The sequence below is a fragment of the Lynx canadensis genome, chromosome B3 (assembly GCF_007474595.2).
Source record: "Lynx canadensis isolate LIC74 chromosome B3, mLynCan4.pri.v2, whole genome shotgun sequence".
Classification (NCBI taxonomy): Eukaryota; Metazoa; Chordata; class Mammalia; order Carnivora; family Felidae; genus Lynx; species Lynx canadensis.
The window spans coordinates 116880331-116897169 of record NC_044308.2 but is presented as its reverse complement, the minus strand read 5'-3'; the positions used below and the strand labels follow the sequence as shown (position 1 = coordinate 116897169).

General features: G+C 44.0%; 1 protein-coding gene across 12 annotated transcripts in view; it reads right to left on the bottom strand.

The window, feature by feature from the left end:
• The window catches only part of SIPA1L1 (signal induced proliferation associated 1 like 1), a 362478-nt gene that overhangs the window by 55902 nt on the left and 289737 nt on the right, over positions 1 to 16839 (bottom strand). For all 12 annotated transcript variants that reach the window (XM_030319459.1, XM_030319465.1, XM_030319461.1 and 9 more), the window contains 3 exons: positions 9323 to 9896; positions 8411 to 8685; positions 481 to 750 (listed from right to left, as the gene is read on the bottom strand). In XM_030319459.1, the coding sequence (XP_030175319.1) occupies positions 481 to 750; positions 8411 to 8685; positions 9323 to 9896 (1119 nt within the window). The remainder of the gene's footprint in view (positions 1 to 480; positions 751 to 8410; positions 8686 to 9322; positions 9897 to 16839) is intronic.

Sequence of the window (16839 nt, the reverse complement as noted above, 5' to 3'; positions counted from 1 at the left end):
TCAGACGCTTAACCGACTGAGTCACCCAAGTGCTACTAAAATTTTTACAATCTTCGTTAACAAAGTGACACAGACACCCAACCAAACACCTGCATTCTTTTGCTACTATCCTATCACTTCTCCCCAAGAGACAAAGACTATCAAAGATGACAATATGGTCAATGTCACCTCAATGCGTCTGCCAAGTTCTAGCCCATCATAGCCATTAAGCGTGCAGTGATGGTTTCTGTTGCTATCACATGGAGATGAAAGGGCAAAGCACAAATATCATGACTCAGAGCTGAATGCTCTGCTGGAACGTATCCCCTTTCACTCTCACGGCTTTGGAATGCTCCCATGCTTTGAAAGCCACCGGGGCATGCATCTGTTTCAATTCCTGATTTCTAGTAAACCATGGAAACACCTAAAGCTAGTGTCTGTGGGTCTGGTGCTCCTTAAATCTGGGGCAGACTCGGAGCAAACCTTTGAAGGTGCACTCACCGCCTCTCCAGGGGGCGCCCGTCACTGGAGATGCTTCGAGGGATGTTGGCGGCTCTTTCTGGAGGAGCCATCTTCCCATCTCCTTTGCCAGCATTCAGCCTCGAGGTCATGGGGCTCTGCACCTGGGAGGGGACTTGAGCTGAGTGAGGCCCCTTGTTGGCATTCCTCTGCCATTTGTTATTATTTCGGAAGGGAAACTTGAATTCGTATGAAACCCCCTCGTTCATTTTGTATTCCATCACTGGCATGCGGTACGTTTCAGAGCAACTCCTATTAGGGACACAGAAAGAAGAAAAATTAATATTGCTTCTTTTTGTGGGTGGAACCACACTGATTCTCATTAACAGTTAAAATGGATCAAACACTTCATTCTTTGTTTCAAACTGTCTTTTAATCATCGGGCCCTATAATTACCGTCCTTTCAAAAACCAGAACCCCAGGAAGTACCACACGAGTGTATTTTCCTTTGCTGCATCTCAACTATTGAGTCTGAGAGAGGGAGTCTTAAAAAAACAGCGAGACCCACAGTCACCGGGGTGAGTGGAGGGGGTAGGTTAAGGGCAGAGTCAGGACCACGGCCTGAGCAGGAAATGCAGCCAGGCGGGCATGACTGGGCCTCAGAGGAAACAAGCAGCTTTGTGTACCCTTTATCGAGTGTCCTGAACTGGGGACCCAAAAAGGTATTGGATTTGTTGGGATCCTAGTAAGTGGGGTTACATTTTGAAATCCAAATTGAGAGCCAAGTTTAGCTCAGAAGGAGGGGGAAAAAAATCACCAGGGAACAAAGCATAATCTGAAATCGGACTCCCTGCCCAGCAACCCAAAAGCCAGAAATGTCCCATAGCAGCACTGTCCCCAGATAGCAGCCTGAGTGAAATTAATGTCAGGCAAAAACGTCTTCTACTGCTTTAGCCCCTTTTTTGTGCTACCATCCCAACCCCCAAACCTTAGGAAATGCGGAACCCACTTTCCATTCCTTTTACCCAAACAGCCAAGGAAGGTTCAGTCCATTATTAATTTGATTGACAGACAAATTAACTGAAAAAAACCTATGCCCACTGAAGCATTAACTCAAACTGCGCATTTGAATTTCACTACTAAGTGAAAAAAATGACTTTTCTGCTTAAAGGAATTTCAGAGATTGAGAAGCAAGTGGGGAGCCTGGGAAAGGAAGGGTTAAGAGTGATTACGAAACATTTTAGAGAAAGAGGAGAGTCCAAGCAGTTCTGCCCACTAGAGACATAATGCGAGCTGGTAGCCACGTGAGAAAAGTAAAAGGGAACAGGTGAAATGAGTTTAATACTATATTTTTATTTAATCCAATGTATCTAAGATGCTATCATTTGAACATGTAATCAACAAATATTAAGAAATTAACAATGAGATGTACATCCATCTAAATCTAGTGTGTATTTTACATGTTCAGCACTTCTCACTTTGGACTAGCCACATTACAAGGGTCCCTTGGCCACAGGAGATGCGTGGCTCCTGACTGCATCACACGGGTCTGAAGGTTAGGTCTTGACTTGGGAAATGGGGTTGTATGGTGGGTGCATAAGCCAGTGGAAGGTGCTGCTCTCTTAGGACCTTGTCTGCATGTCTCAGGCATAATTTCTGGGTTTCTAACATGTACCCCACAATGCTCCCTTCTCCCACGTCCCCACGAGAGACACAACTTTTGAGAAGGGCTGCCTCTTCCTTTTTTTTTTTTTTAATGTTTATTTTCGAGAGAGAGAGAGAGACAGAGACAGAGACAGAGCATAAAGCAGGGGAGGGGCAGAGAGAGAGGGAGACACAGAATTAGAAGCAGGCTCCAGGCTCCAAGCTGTCAGCAGAAGGCCCAATGTGGGGTTCAAACCCATGAACTGTGACATCACGACCTGAGATGAAGTTGGATGTTTAACCGACTCAGCCACCCAAGCGCCCAAGAAGGGCTGCTTCTGAGGTGCGTGCATTTGCTGGGGTCCCTGCCTGCTCAGTCTCAGTCCACATCTCTAATCAGCAGCTTTTCTTACAGTTCTCTTACCAGTCCTCCTGACTCCCCAAAACTCTTAAGTCAACCTTAATCTGACCCTCCACCCAAGGTTCCGCTGGACCCCTTAGAAGCTTTGACAGTGGCTTTCAAACTTTTTGGACCATGAGCCCAGTAACAAATGCATTTTACACTGTGATGCAGCACGACCCCCCCCCCCCACCACCACACACACACCCTTCCATTCTGCTGTATTCTGTGTTAATCCACTTCATTAAAGAAACACACTGAACGCAGCCTCCCAAATGGATTTCGTGATCTACTTCAGAGTTACAACCCGCAGTTCGCAAAACACTGCTTTACGGCACATTTGACATGACTTTTAGCAGTTAATGACTTCTTATGTAATAAACCTTTTCTCTGATAGGAGGGAATGTCACCTCAGGCTTTGACATAATTTCTAGCTTTGATTCTGATCTGACAAAAAAGCTGCAATACTTTTCTGATTCTTAATAGAGGTATTACTGTAGTATGGTTTGAAATCTTCCATTTCTGACTAAATATGGCATATTATATCTCATGCTCCGGTCTATAAATATAATGCAAGAATCCTGCAACTTGCAAAAGGGATATTAATAAAAATAGGCAATAACCCATGGGAAAATTTCCCTCCACCTCAAAATCAGGACTAGCTTTTGCTTCACCCCAGCAGTGGTCTGTTTAACTTGAAAACTCCATGGATCATATCACTCCATCATATATATAAAATATCCTTCTGTTGGGTGCCAACCACCAGCACATGCACAGAACATTACCACCGTGTGTCCTGGGCACTAGCGTTTCCAAAATTTTCCTGTAGGCCATGTTTTCCCTTCTCCATACCCTACCCGCTAAGAGATTCTCTTGCTGAGTTTTTAAATTTCATGGCACTTCCTATGTACCTTTACAGGTACAGGCTGCTTCTCAAGTCCATATTGCATCATGGCTGATAATGATAGATAGGGATAATAGAAACGATAATAATGTGCTATGAAATGGACAAGTTGCTTTCATCTTTTGGGCCTCAGCTTCTTTGGGAAACAAAAGGTTTGGAACTGGTCATCGCTAACTTCCTTCTAGTTCAAAAACTCTTTGAAATGGTCTCTTAAGCTACATGACATTTAACACTAAAACCAGTGAGAAGACTCCAAAGATTTTATCTTCTCTGTAGTCTATTTGGTTTCTACCACTCCTACTAACATATAGCTAGAAGCCTTCTGCACAGTCGATAACAGAATGCAGTAGGATAAAGCCTAAGGAGGGAGAGAAGACTCATTCGCAGAAAACGAAAGACGACGGATTCACAGTGCTAAACCTCGACCAACTCGCCATGTCTAATCACCTTCCAAGGTGATCAGACCACCTGCTAGCTTCCCATCACTTACTTATCTCTGCAAATATAAGAATGATACACGGAATCAAGAAGCGGGCAGTACAGTGAAGACCAAAGATAAAGGCCAGCTTTTCGTGACCCACGTAAAAACTCACCAGGGGATTTTTATTATGTCATTCAGGTAAAGGTTGGTGTTGAGCAGTAACTAACACTGATCAGGGGCCAGGGACTCATCTGGCTGCACTACAACAGTAGGTACCACCACTGTCCCTGTTTAGGAGCTGACAAAACAGAGGCCTGGAGAGAGTCATCTGCCCAAGGCTACACAGCCAGGAAGTGGCAGAGCCAGGATTTGAACTCAAGGATTAACCCGCACGGGGGTCAGCCTTATTTTAATCACTAACTGAAGGCTACATCTACTCCCAGGTCCCAAACTTCTTCACTTCAAGTGACTACTGCATTTCACTCAGGGCACAGTCTGTGACAAACCTTTCAAGAGCTATGGGCCACAGGAAGTGCAATTTCAGTATTTCGGGGCTAAGAGACACATGGCGAGACGCTGAAACCCTGGTGGTTGAAAAGCCACTCCTTCTCCCTACTTTTTCAGCCTCTTTATTCTTTCTTTCTCCCTTAGTTTCTGATTACCTATCACTCTGTCCTTTTCCAACACTAAAACACAGGTGGAAAAACCATCGTACAGCACACCCAACAGAGCATCACAACACTGGACTCTTGAATCAGTAGTCAGATGTCTTGAGGACAGCTAGGTCCCTAATAAGCCTTGTGATTTTTGTTTGGGAAAAATACTTAACCTCTTTGCACCCAAGCTCTTTGCCTGAAAAATGGGAGATCTGAACCAGACGAACTCTCACAGCCTTTCTGGCTCCAAAGCAGTAAGCTTATGCATTTTGAAATACTTGTGTTTTAAAATTGAGACAAAACTTTGTGATCCATTCTATTTAAAAGGTAATTTGGTCCTTTTATGTAACTTGTTTGTTTTTAGCTCTTCCTCCTGAATGGTCCTTGATTGCTTTCTTCAAAAGCTGTAGGCTAGCAGGCTTCAACAGAATAAAGGTCCACCACTCCCCCGCAACACCACTCGGAACATCACAATTAAATTTGGGTGAAACTGTTAATGGGGTGTTTTTCATCCTGCCAAGACGATGACCGCTGAGGATTCAGAGGTCACAGACACCAACAGATTAATGCTGGTCAGGTTCGGGTCCTGGCTCCAGCACTCCAGAGTCAGGATGGCTGGGGGTGAGGGCCAGGGCCCCCCCCTCCTCCTGCCATGTCTGATGGCTCACGCCCTGGGAAGCTTTCTGGTGGAGTCTGCAGGTAACCACCAAACCTCTTTTCCCAGCTGCCTGCAGCAGGCTATCCTGCTAGCTGGTCCTGCCTGACCACCTCCTCCTCATTGTTTTAATGGAAATGAAGACTTTTTTTTTTTTTTTTAATCAGCAATACATAGTAGGAGCTCAGGAGTTTTGCTTTACTCCCCCTGTCCTTTCTTCTCTTCAAAAACCCCTTTAGTTTGAAAGCAATTCATAGAGGATCTGCCTATATCCTAAGAAGAAGGAAAAGAGCCCTACTTTCCTTTATTATTGGAGCTCCACTTTGCTGTTAAATTGTCTTTTTCATTAAAACAAAAAGACCTGCCTTTCACAGCTAAGGACTCTCCCATGTGAATACACACGGGTGATCGCCTATGACCCCTGAGCATCCTGGGGACGCGAGAAGCAGGCAGCTGAGGGGCAGCGGGGCACAGGGTGCCTGGGGGAGGCCTGTTTGTTCCGCCTCACGCTGGAGCTGCAGTAACAGCCGACAAAGGAGACAGTGACTAGTCAAGGAACAGAGTAATTAGTTGCTAGGAAAACAGCAGTGGGAGTGTGAAGTGTGGAGGAGAAGAGAAAAATGACAGAAGAGCATTATCTTACTTTGTTGAAAATTACAGCAAGGTGCTAATGCTTCAACTGTTCCTTTGAAGTTGCTTCTAAAGGAGGGAAGGGGAGAGTGGGCTTCCGGTCCTCCAAAGGCATGAATGGCGCCATTTCACACCTGCCCAGAAGGTGTGACTGTGGGTTTCCGGATGGAAACTGTAGTGAAAGGCACAGAGCATGCTTCCCAGGGAAGGGGTTCTGCGGTGGGGGTTGGGGGTGCTCTGATCTCTCATCCCAGCATCCCCATCCCACACTCTCAGGGGGGTACATTCCCAGCACCTCTCTGTCAAGTGATGCCCGCTCCACTGGCTAGGAGAGTGGCAATGAGTGACTCAGCAGCAGTGCTGAAGATTAAGACAAACACGGCTCATTCATTCAGGGGTGTGCGGAGCCGGTCTGTCCTGGCTTGCGAGAGGAGACTGTGAGCATCTGCCCCCACTCTGCCTTCAGTGGGTTCATGCTGGTAGCTTGAAATCAACCAGAGGCAGTATTTACACCATGGGAATCAGCAAATGCTACAAATCAAGGTTCCTGTCCTCAACAGAAAGCGAATGTATCAGCAGATCCCTCCTGATACTGGTGTGTAAAAACCAGATCTGTGCCCCAAGCATACAGAGTAGTAGTTAAGAGCTTGGATTCTGAAGTGAAACTTAAACTTGCCAGATGAGCTTGGACAGTTACTAACCTCTCTGAGTCTTGGTTTCCTTTAAATAGGAATGATATTAATACTATGACCTCATAAAGTAGTTATAGGGATTAAATGCACTAATCCATGTAAAAGTGTTTTTTCTAGGATCTGGCAAATTAAATTGTCAACACATTTTTTAGTTGTTTTTAGCAACACACCACAGAAAACCTATCTAGCTTAGTATACTGCTGTAGATAAACCATCTCCTACCACAGGCCTATCTCTCTAGGGCCAGGCCTTCTGACCCAACCTTTCAGTAACCACCAACCACAATTCAAAGTCAGCAATGTTGCCCATTCCACCCAATTCATCACATACACTCACGTACACCTATTTCCCTGCCTGCCCGCCCCCCCAACTGGGGAGCCCAGAAGCCAGGGGAAAGGCCTCTGAACAGAAAGATGACGCCACACCATTTACAGACTCATTCTGAGAACATTAGTCCTCAGACCAGTGTCTTTAACTGTACTATAGATAATTAAGGTTGACAAGTTACAAAGCTTGGTTATCGTCTCCAGTTTATAGCTGCCTGTTTAGAAGCAATCAAGTAGACAATGTGAAGGAGAGACCAAGGGACAGAAGACAGAGCGACCAGAGGAGAAGTACAGAACAGCTGGAGAGCCTGTAAGGACCTAGCAAGCACTTCCGTCCACCTCCAGAGTCATTCCTGAATCCCAGTTCAGCAAAATGCTTAACAGTGATGATGGTGTGCTTGAGAAACCCAGAGAAGACCGGGTTAACTAAGGCAGGGCACGTGTTTCAGAATAACCCCCTTTCCCCCAAAGAGCTAAAATACAAAGTTCTGGATATTTTGGTTTCCAGAGAAATCCAGTCATCCAAAAGGGAGCATTTCTTAAAGGTATTAGACAAAGACAGCTCACCGTATTCTGACACAGGCACTTAGGCTCTGGGCCATCTAGGCAGTAAGCAGGATTCAGAAATACTACCCTGAGTGCGGTCTGGTCTGCAACACTTGATTTGAAGAACGGAAGTACATTCAGGTTGTCATTGCTGCTTACTTCTTAAAAGACACAACCCATAATAACTGTTTACATATTCTGCCATCTCTTGTTCATGAATCTTTGAGAGCCCAGGTGTAGGACAGGTCACGTTTTCGGGGTGGGGGGAGGTTAAGGATATTGTCTTGGCTTTAGAAGGCCTAAGAATTAATTGCCAAAGCTTAAGAGAAACTCTTAGAAAATAATGGGCTGAAAGCAAATTAACAGATTGAAAAAAACTAGTGAAAATAACATGGACATGCCCAAAGGAGAAAAGAAACAGTTGATTAAATTTGTTCCATCAAGAAACCTCCCTAGAGACCGAGAAATTAAATTTTCACGAATGCTGCTGGCTGGGCAGGAACTGGGAGGGGCGGGGAGCTCCTGGGCTTCCCTCTGTGAAAGGCCGGGAACCAAACTGTCAAAGCATCACGAGCAGCACCAGCTCGTTTGAAGCCGATTCCCAACACAGATGCAGTTGGGCAAACACCTGGTAAGTCACGTCCAGGGTTCCAGGCTGAGACAGCAGGGGTCAAAATGGCATTCCGAAGTTTGGACAGAAAGAATGAGAGTGTCATGGAACATAAAGCAAAAAAGCCTGACAGTCTGTGTTGCTCAGGGTCTTCTAATAATAAGTGCTCAATGCTTCTCAGCTACTGGTGCAAGATGTTTAAGACGGGTATTACCAGACTTCTCTATCTGTAATGGCAACTTTCTAAATCCACAGATGTAAATCCTGGGAATGGTCCAAGTTAGTCACTCTTCCCAGCTGCTGCTGACACATGCTGAAAGGGAGCTATGTCCCGAGTCAGACTTTCCACGGACGGAACTTTGAGCGCCGCGTGTAACCCGGCACGCTTCGCGGCAGCCTCCTCCCCCACCCGGTAGGAGATGATGTTCTACGTGGTGCACAAATCCGGCCTTGGATTCCCAGGTTCACAGTGGCCAACGCAGACCTACCTCCGTGGGGTGCAGTCGTCATGCGGGGGGATGATGACAACCTTCACCGTGACAGATGTTCTCAGGAGATCAATCATCTGCTCGTGGCTCAGGGTGGCCACCGCCACCTTGCAGATCTCCACCAGCCGGCTGCCCTGCCTGAGCCCTGCCTGCCAGGCATAGCCATAGGGCTCCACGTCGGCCACGATGCCCTCGTAGTTGACATGGAAGCCAAGCTGGCCTAGCCCGTTCCTTCTCAGAGTCATCTCCACCGATTCACAACCTTTTGACACAAACTGGACAAGGAAACAAAAGGTATAATGGTTTAGCGCCGTAGGGGGTTAAGTGGTGGACAGGGAACTTGGAAAACACTGCAAGCAGGGTGATTCTGAATACCCCGCTGCCGGCTGAGGAGCAGTGTGGTTATTTCCCCTTCACTAACCTCCATTCATTAGGCCAGAAAGAACATACTTGTTGCATCCAAAGCACTCAATGACTTCACTGAACTTACAAGGAAACCCTCTCACAGAGACCTACGGGGAGCTGGCAGCCAAGAGAGACTGTATTCTGCCACTCGCTTCGCCCTTAAGAAATTCACGGCAGCACAGACACTCAATCAAACAATTCTTCTCGACGGCTAAAGCAGACTGGCTGGGCTACGTCGCCAGCCACCAGGGCAGTGGGACCAGGTCACACGCAAATGGTTTCCAACACAAACGCACAGCAAATGTGTCTTCTCCCACTGGTTCTACTTTTCCTTCTGAAAAAGGAGGGAAACCAAGTGTGACATAAACTCTGGGTTGCTTCAGATCACCAGGGAATTTTCAGAGGAGCTAAGAAAATAGCACCCACTAGGGCAACTTGGTTCTAGTCTGTATTGAAAGCTTTATGAGAAGGACATTGAATGTAGGTCAATGGAAGGAAAACACTCACCTGCAACCTCTTTACAATCTCCTTGATATCCTCGTTATTAATTAAACTCTCCACCGAAACACATTCTCCTCGCTCGTAGAAGATTTTGAGGCTGGTGTCAGTCGAGGTCCACCCTATCACATCTCTGCAGGAACAGTTGAAAACCACGCTCTTTGTTTCCTGCTCGATGAGGACGATGAATTCGTTGGAGACCCCCAACAGACAGTCTATTTCCATAGCTGTGTTGTAGTCTTTGGCCCGGACGGCCCACACAATGGCCCCCATGCTACTGAGTTCAGCTCCCGGATATGGCTTAGACTTCTCCTTCTTCTTGGAGGCCAGAGAGATGAATGGGAACTTGCCAGATGGGTCAATTGGGGTGTTGGTGACATTCTTTTCTGCCAGATCTTTCAGGTATTCCTGGCGGGTCCGAGTTGCCATGGCCCGAAACTTCTCTGATTTATGAGCAGCGTTTTCTGCGTTAATCACTTTGGCCAAAAGGAAGTCCCTGAACACATTTGACTTAGGGAAAGTGACCCCTTTGGGGATGGGAGGTCCAAAGGAAGGCACGTCTCTGGACCTGGTGACAGCCACACTAAGAGACAAAGCAAAGGTGAGAGAGGAGCGTCAGTCTCCTGAGCCTCGCGGCACGAGAATAAAATACACTTTCTCAAAGACAAAGACATCCCTCAGGAGGAAACTGTCACTGTCCAACAAGAAACAGTACATACTTCTATCTAACAGGAACACACCTTTCCATTCAACCACATTTAGGATTTAGGATTTAGAGAACATAAACTTTTCTGCTGGCCAAAAAACCCCAAAAGGCTTACAGTAAAAAAGTATTTCACTAACAGATAGTAAACCAAACATAACTCCATGAAGAAAAAGTTCATTGTAATATTCTACCTTTAAATACCTACTGATCATTTCCAAGCAGGGGTTATTATAATCAGCGTAACCTTTCACAACAGGCATAGATTTTGTAAGAACACAAATGTGGTCTCCATTTTAGACGTGATGCCTATATATGTGGACAGCTTATAATGAAAAATATCCAAAGATGCAGGACATAAAAAAAATGGATTAAATCGAAAAATAATTCAACAAACATTACTTGTTGACCTATGCAACCAGACCAAAAAGCATAATTTTAAAATGCAAATTGAAATTTCAGTAAGTATTAAAATGATTACGGTTTTTACAGTAATAGCAACCATGTTTTAAAATTGTATTTTGGGGGCACCTGGGTGGCTCAGTCCATTACGTGTCCAACTTTGGCTCAGGTCAAGATCTTACGGCTCTCAGGTTCGAGCCCCGCATCAGACTCTGTGCTGACGGCTCAGAGCCTTGAGCCTGCTTCATATTCTGTGTCTCCCTCTCTGTCTGCCCCTCCCCCCTGCTTGCATTGTCTATGTCTGTCTCTGTCTCTCTCTCAAAAATAAACATTAAACAACTTTTTTCTTAAAATTGTATTTTAAGCTGAGCTATTCTTTGGTCCCCTTTCTCTACATTTGGTATTTGATTCTGATAATTTATTTGTGAGGAAAATATTTTCCTTTTCCTCTTCCTTTAGGCAAGATCAATTTGAGAAATCCTGCCCCAATCACTTCTTCTGCATAATACTGCTAAAATTGGGCCTAAGATAAGGACCATATGAGCATCTGTAATGACCTATCATTTTTAATTTCAAAAGAAAAAAAATCATGTTTTTCCTAAAACAGTAACAACAGAAGTTAAATGGAAACAGAAAGGTTTTGTGTTTTCTACTGTGTTCTCACGGATCTCATTCTAGGACCTTAGCAAAGTCTGAGAGGGCTGGAAATGATGATTCTAACAGAGCAAACATCTCTCTTTTCAAATTACCTAATTATTTAAAAGTGAGTCCATATGCAATTGTACCAACTATTAGGGCAGCAATACAAAATGCTTTTTCTGCATTTCCAAAATGGAAAAGTCATAATCAGAGAGTGTACATCTTTCAAAGTAAATTGAAGAACTGTGGTTCCATTACTATTTTTGTTTTGTTTTAAGAAGGGTTTACTTTAACATATTTAGCTTTGTGTTTCAAAAAATGATTATTTCTTGTGACAACAGGAGAAATAAATAAAAATCAGGAACCTCAGGACAGAAGGTACCTATTTTGTCTGAAGATGCCATGGAATGCCCTATTTGTTGGTTTTCGTAAATGTATTTATTTATTTATTTATTTATTTATTATTTTAAAATTTTTTTTAATGTTTATTTATTTTTGAGACAGAGAGAGACAGAGCATGAATGGGGGAGGGGCAGAGAGAGAGAGGGAGACACAGAATCGGAAGCAGGCTCCAGGCTCTGAGCCATCAGCCCAGAGCCTGATGCGGGGCTCGAACTCACGAACCGTGAGATCGTGACCTGAGCTGAAGTCGGACGCTCAACCGACTGAGCCACCCAGGCGCCCCAATTTATTTATTATTTTAAAGGACTATTTAGTTCACTTCATGACAAAGAAAGCTGGCAAGCAACACTCCCTTTTCTAACTGGAGAAGGGAATCCGCAAAACCTCCGTATGCATTATAGCCTAATTAGACCAGTCTTAGAAAGGCAATTTTTCTCATCTATTGTGAACTGTCTGGCTTCAATGCTGACAGCTGTATAATTTTAATTTGATCATTTTTTCAAAAGTCAAGCGAAAGATGCTAAAATCCAGATATGCTAGCTTTTCTAAGAGGAATCCTGTAAGGATCCAGAAATACTCATTTTTAAATCGGCAATTTCTTCTCTTGCTAATTTCACTTCAAATTGTCACTCTTTCTCAAGAAGCAGCTGTGGTTTTCTCTTAAATAAGGAGAGGAAAATGCTTATCAGGGGGCACCAATATGAGCACCATCTATCCATTTGCCCCTTAAACTTACTTAAGGTTTTTTACAGATCTACTTATTAACTGTTAGAACTTTAGACAAACATATACTGAAAACCCAGTAATAATTAGAAGCCTCTAGAATGAACTATGAGGGAAAGAACTGAATCCTGAGCATATAATTATCGATGAATCATCATGGTAGGGAGGTAAATGATATAGGAGCTAAAATCAGCTTTGCATCATTAGAAACAGAACACTTATGGAAGATAAGGAAGATGATACCCTGGGATGCTTTTTTCAAACAAAGGGTTTCATTTTGGGTTCATCTAACTTCAAGGTTTTCTACAAGGTTAAAAGCTCATTAATTTAGATGCCACAGATTCTGAACTCCTGATAATAAGGCCTGCTTTAAGCTCAGCCGAAAGTATTTTTGCCTCTAAGAAGCCTTTCTAGAACTTCAGTTTGCTATATACAGATGCTTAAGATGTATTAATTATAAATGGTTCTTGCTATTTTTAAAAGCAGATTCCAAAGGGCTTCTGCTTGGACACTCGTTAGCCTCATAGGCAATACTCTGTCTCCTCAGAAATAATACATTCTTTACAATCACAACCATGCCTTATGTGATCAGCAGTATTGAGGACTAGGATGTTCTACTCAGGAGGGTTACCCAGCAGCCAGAAGTTCAGAGGCTGAAGCAATTAGGGAAAGGTAGCACTGGAAGAGAACACAGAGAATTCAGTGTTCCTTGAACTATCAATAAAATGTTGAGTTTCATCTTAAAATTCATCTTGAACCTGCATTCTGCTGAGGAGTATCTGCGTCCGTTTTAACACAGAAACATGCTCTGTCCCTCAAACCCTGGGAGTATGAGCGAAGGACCAGGAAGGTGTCCTGAGTTTTACTGATGTTTGGCCTATCCTTGAACCTCTATTTGAGCCGCTGCTATGAATTCTTCACCTCTCCAGGAAACAGGCTGTGAGAAGTAAAGTGATGTGCCCAGAGCCTCTCACAGAGAGCCGGGACTGGAATTCGAACTTCTGGGTGGCCAGCAGCGTGCTCTATGACAAGACCATACTATTCCCCCTAAAGGAACATTTTTAAACCTTGCACTCTTGAGGCACTTGCAAAAGGGACCATCCGTCCACAAGAGTCACGCTGTGGAAGAGACCACCATTAGGCTGGGCTTCATAGCATTTGCTGGCATCAAAGACCCTGGATAAAGTAGCAGATCTTGACACCCAAAGCCAATTTCAAGATGATACATAGGAATGTTCCAGAGAAGTCTGAACAGAAGTCTCAATGGAAAAAAAGTGAGAAGACAACAATGCCTGAATTTCTGAAGCACCGTGGAAATTCCAATAAACAATTCCAACCCCAAATTTAGAAGGAAGAGGACTCAATGTCAAAACGGTAGAGGGAGGTTTCCCCTTCTTGGGAGCCTGGATCAGACTGCCAGTTTGGGGAGCATTCTGAGAAAGCAGGCCCAGGCAAAGGACAGGAATGACCAGCGGCAGAACAAATGTGTACCTGTCATTCACTCCCTGGGGGGCTCTCGACTTCTAATAGGATCCATTCCCCCGCACTCATGGGGCACCTACTATGTGTCAGGCACTGTGCGCACGTTGAGGATCAAGGATGAGAGGTCACACAGGCTCAGCCTTCCAGCAGTTCAAAGTCTAGTGCGGCTACATCCAGTGGTTTGAGAGCTCTCGTGGGAGGTGTGGGGTGCTACTGAAACCACTTAAGAAAGGCATTTACCTAATAATCCTGGGAGGGCAGGGGAGCCCTGCCACAAAAAGAAAAGCAAGAATTCGTCAGGTGAAGGAGGGGCAGGGGTGTGTAGGAAGAGGCATTCTGCACTTCTCCCCAAATGGTTTTAAACACCAAGAGTAACATATTCAGGTTTTTGTCTCAAAAAGGTCAGCTACACTGGACAATAGGGATGCTGACTGTGGCTTGAGACGGACCTTCTGAAAAAATTTCCACCACTTGACCCACTTTGATTTTTTTTCCTCCTAGCTGAAGCTTGCATATTTACTTATTTTTATTCAAGAAAAGAAGGGCGTGCACATTTAATATGCACACACCACACTCCCTGCCTACACTAGATACTTTACTTATGGGATTTCAAGTAGATGTCAAGCAACCTTCCGCTGCACAGAAAGGGAAATTTAAGATCTGAGAGGTTTGACAATCTGATCTGATTCCAAGTGCTTTTTGCACTATATCATACTGCTGCCTTTCAGCATTTATTATATTTTAACCTCTGAATATGGAAATCTTTGAGAGGAGAAACCTACATTTCTACCTTTCTAAACGTACTGACCACAATTTAACACTTGTTTTCAAGGCTCAGGTCATTATAACCACTTACTACTACACTAGTTTTAAAACTAATAATTCTTTAACGTCATCAAATAGTGAGTCAATGTTCCAATGTTCAGTTGCTTAAGATGTCCTAAAACTTTAAAAATCTTTTTATTTAACATGGGTCCAAATAAGGCCCACACAACACTACAATTTGTCTTCTTCTTTTTCTTTTTTATTCTGTTAATTCCCCTCCACTTCTCTCATTCTCTCTTTTATTTCTTGCATTTACATGTTGAGGAAACAGGGCTGTTTGTCACACAGAGTTGCCTGGAGTCTGAGTTTTGCTGAATACAGGCATGTTTACATGAAGAACATGTAAACTGGCTCCTCCAGAGGTTTGATCAGATTTAGGTTCAGTGGTGGGGGAGGGAACAAGACTAATTCATAGGTGCGGTTGTATCCTTCCATTATGAGACACACATTTGTCTCTTTTCGTGACATCTGCAACCTCTGAAGATCAGTGCCTGGGTCTCTTAATTCATGAGTTACTAAAAAATGCTGGGAAAAATTTTTACACTGTGTTTTAACAAAGTGAGGCCCTCAGGGGTGAGCTAAGTATATTCGGTCCTTTGTTTCCAAACCAAATGACTCCAGACTGCTGTGCTTACTCTTCACTTTGAGGTGAAGAGTTTTTCTACATCTCAGGAATCACTTAGTGATGTCTCAGCACATCCTTGCCACTGAACAGTTCTTCATCTTTTCGATTTGTTGCTTCTAATCTGCTCTATCAACCAGGACCAGATAATTAAGCTCAGTGTAATGATACAAATAAAACAAGAGACCGGGGGCTCTCTTATAAGGTATGAGCATAAGCTTCAGTACAGACTTAGTGATTAATTTCCGAGTTCTTGGCTATGTCTACCGTTCAAGGTTAACTGGTCTCTGGAATTAGTTAGAAATAGTCAGTTTTTCCTATTATAAATAAATTATAATTTATAAACTTTCCAATCCCTAGAGAGATAGAACATCCATTATTTCAGGACCTCATTTCCACATCCACCATAGGATTTTTCTCTCGTTGTTCCCCTATTATATCCCAGGGCCTAGAATAGTGCCTAGCATACACATGATAAGAGCTGCAAAGAGCTGGTGAAAATAAATGAACAACAAGTTCCAAAGTTGTCTTTTTGTATACAAACTAATTTGCATGGTGACATCGGGTGAATTCTCCTAAAGCTCTCTTTATACCGTGCTACCGGATGGCCTCGCATTCCAAAGGGCTCCACTGCCTCGTAACCCCATCTATGGCAGCACCTTCTTCCGGCACCTGCCACCCCCCACCCTTTCCTCTGTCTACACTTCTGTCTACACCACTGGCCGCTCCTAGAGTTATTTCTTTTTCTCCCCCACTGAATTTCCTCCATCTATGCTCTAAAACATATGCCAAACCCCATTTTGTCAGTTCAACGTTCCTTATAACTTCAGCCCGTACGGACCCCGCACTTCTCCACCTGATCACAGCAAGAAGCTCCTTTGAGAAAACCCCTTTTGTGCTTTCCTCAGCACACGTACCAAGGAGATGTCAATAAGTAAATGTGAGTGTTCCCTGGGGAAAAAGCTCAGAACAAGAGATTTTCAATGATAAAAAGTATTTGAATCCCTCTAACTGTATCACTGTAGAGTTAAATTAGATTTAAATCTAATTTAGTAGAAATCAATGCAGCTCTATAAACTTTTCAACCAAAGTACAGTAAATAAACGAAAGAGGCCCATAACTTCATATCCTTAGTATTCTGGGGAGTGGCTGGGGTATGAGAAAAACTCACAGGTACAGAAATTCTTTGGAAGACCTATTCTGCTTCAGGATACATTTATTTTCAGAGAACATAAACCCTTCACACTCTTTCCCCCAAGCATTAACTACAAGAGAGTTGCCCTATCTGCTCTGGGACCTGAAGCATCTCCTGACATCCCCACACACTTCGGGAAACATGCCGACCTCACTTTTAGATGGACTGAGAACAATCAATATACCTCAAATTAATAACAGGAAAAGATCTCTACTTTCGTTTCTTGTGATTCCTTTTAGTGACACTGCAAGTTGGTATGTGCTCTTGGATTTGCAAAAGGCCCAAGTTCACAGTTTCTAAGCAGGGCACTGGGTCTTCAAACATGCTTGGCAACTAGGAAATCCCAGGCCAGCTCATGTGCCATGAGCTGGGGTGTCCACTGTCTTCCCACAAAGGGTCCAGCATCACATTGCACGGTGGGGCTAAGAAGATGGGCTCGCCAGGCAGCAGATTAAAAATAAGAGAGATAGCAAAAAGCATGGTTTTCAAGGCTGGGGTGGGGAGTTTTAAAAGAACAAGACAGGGGTGCCTGG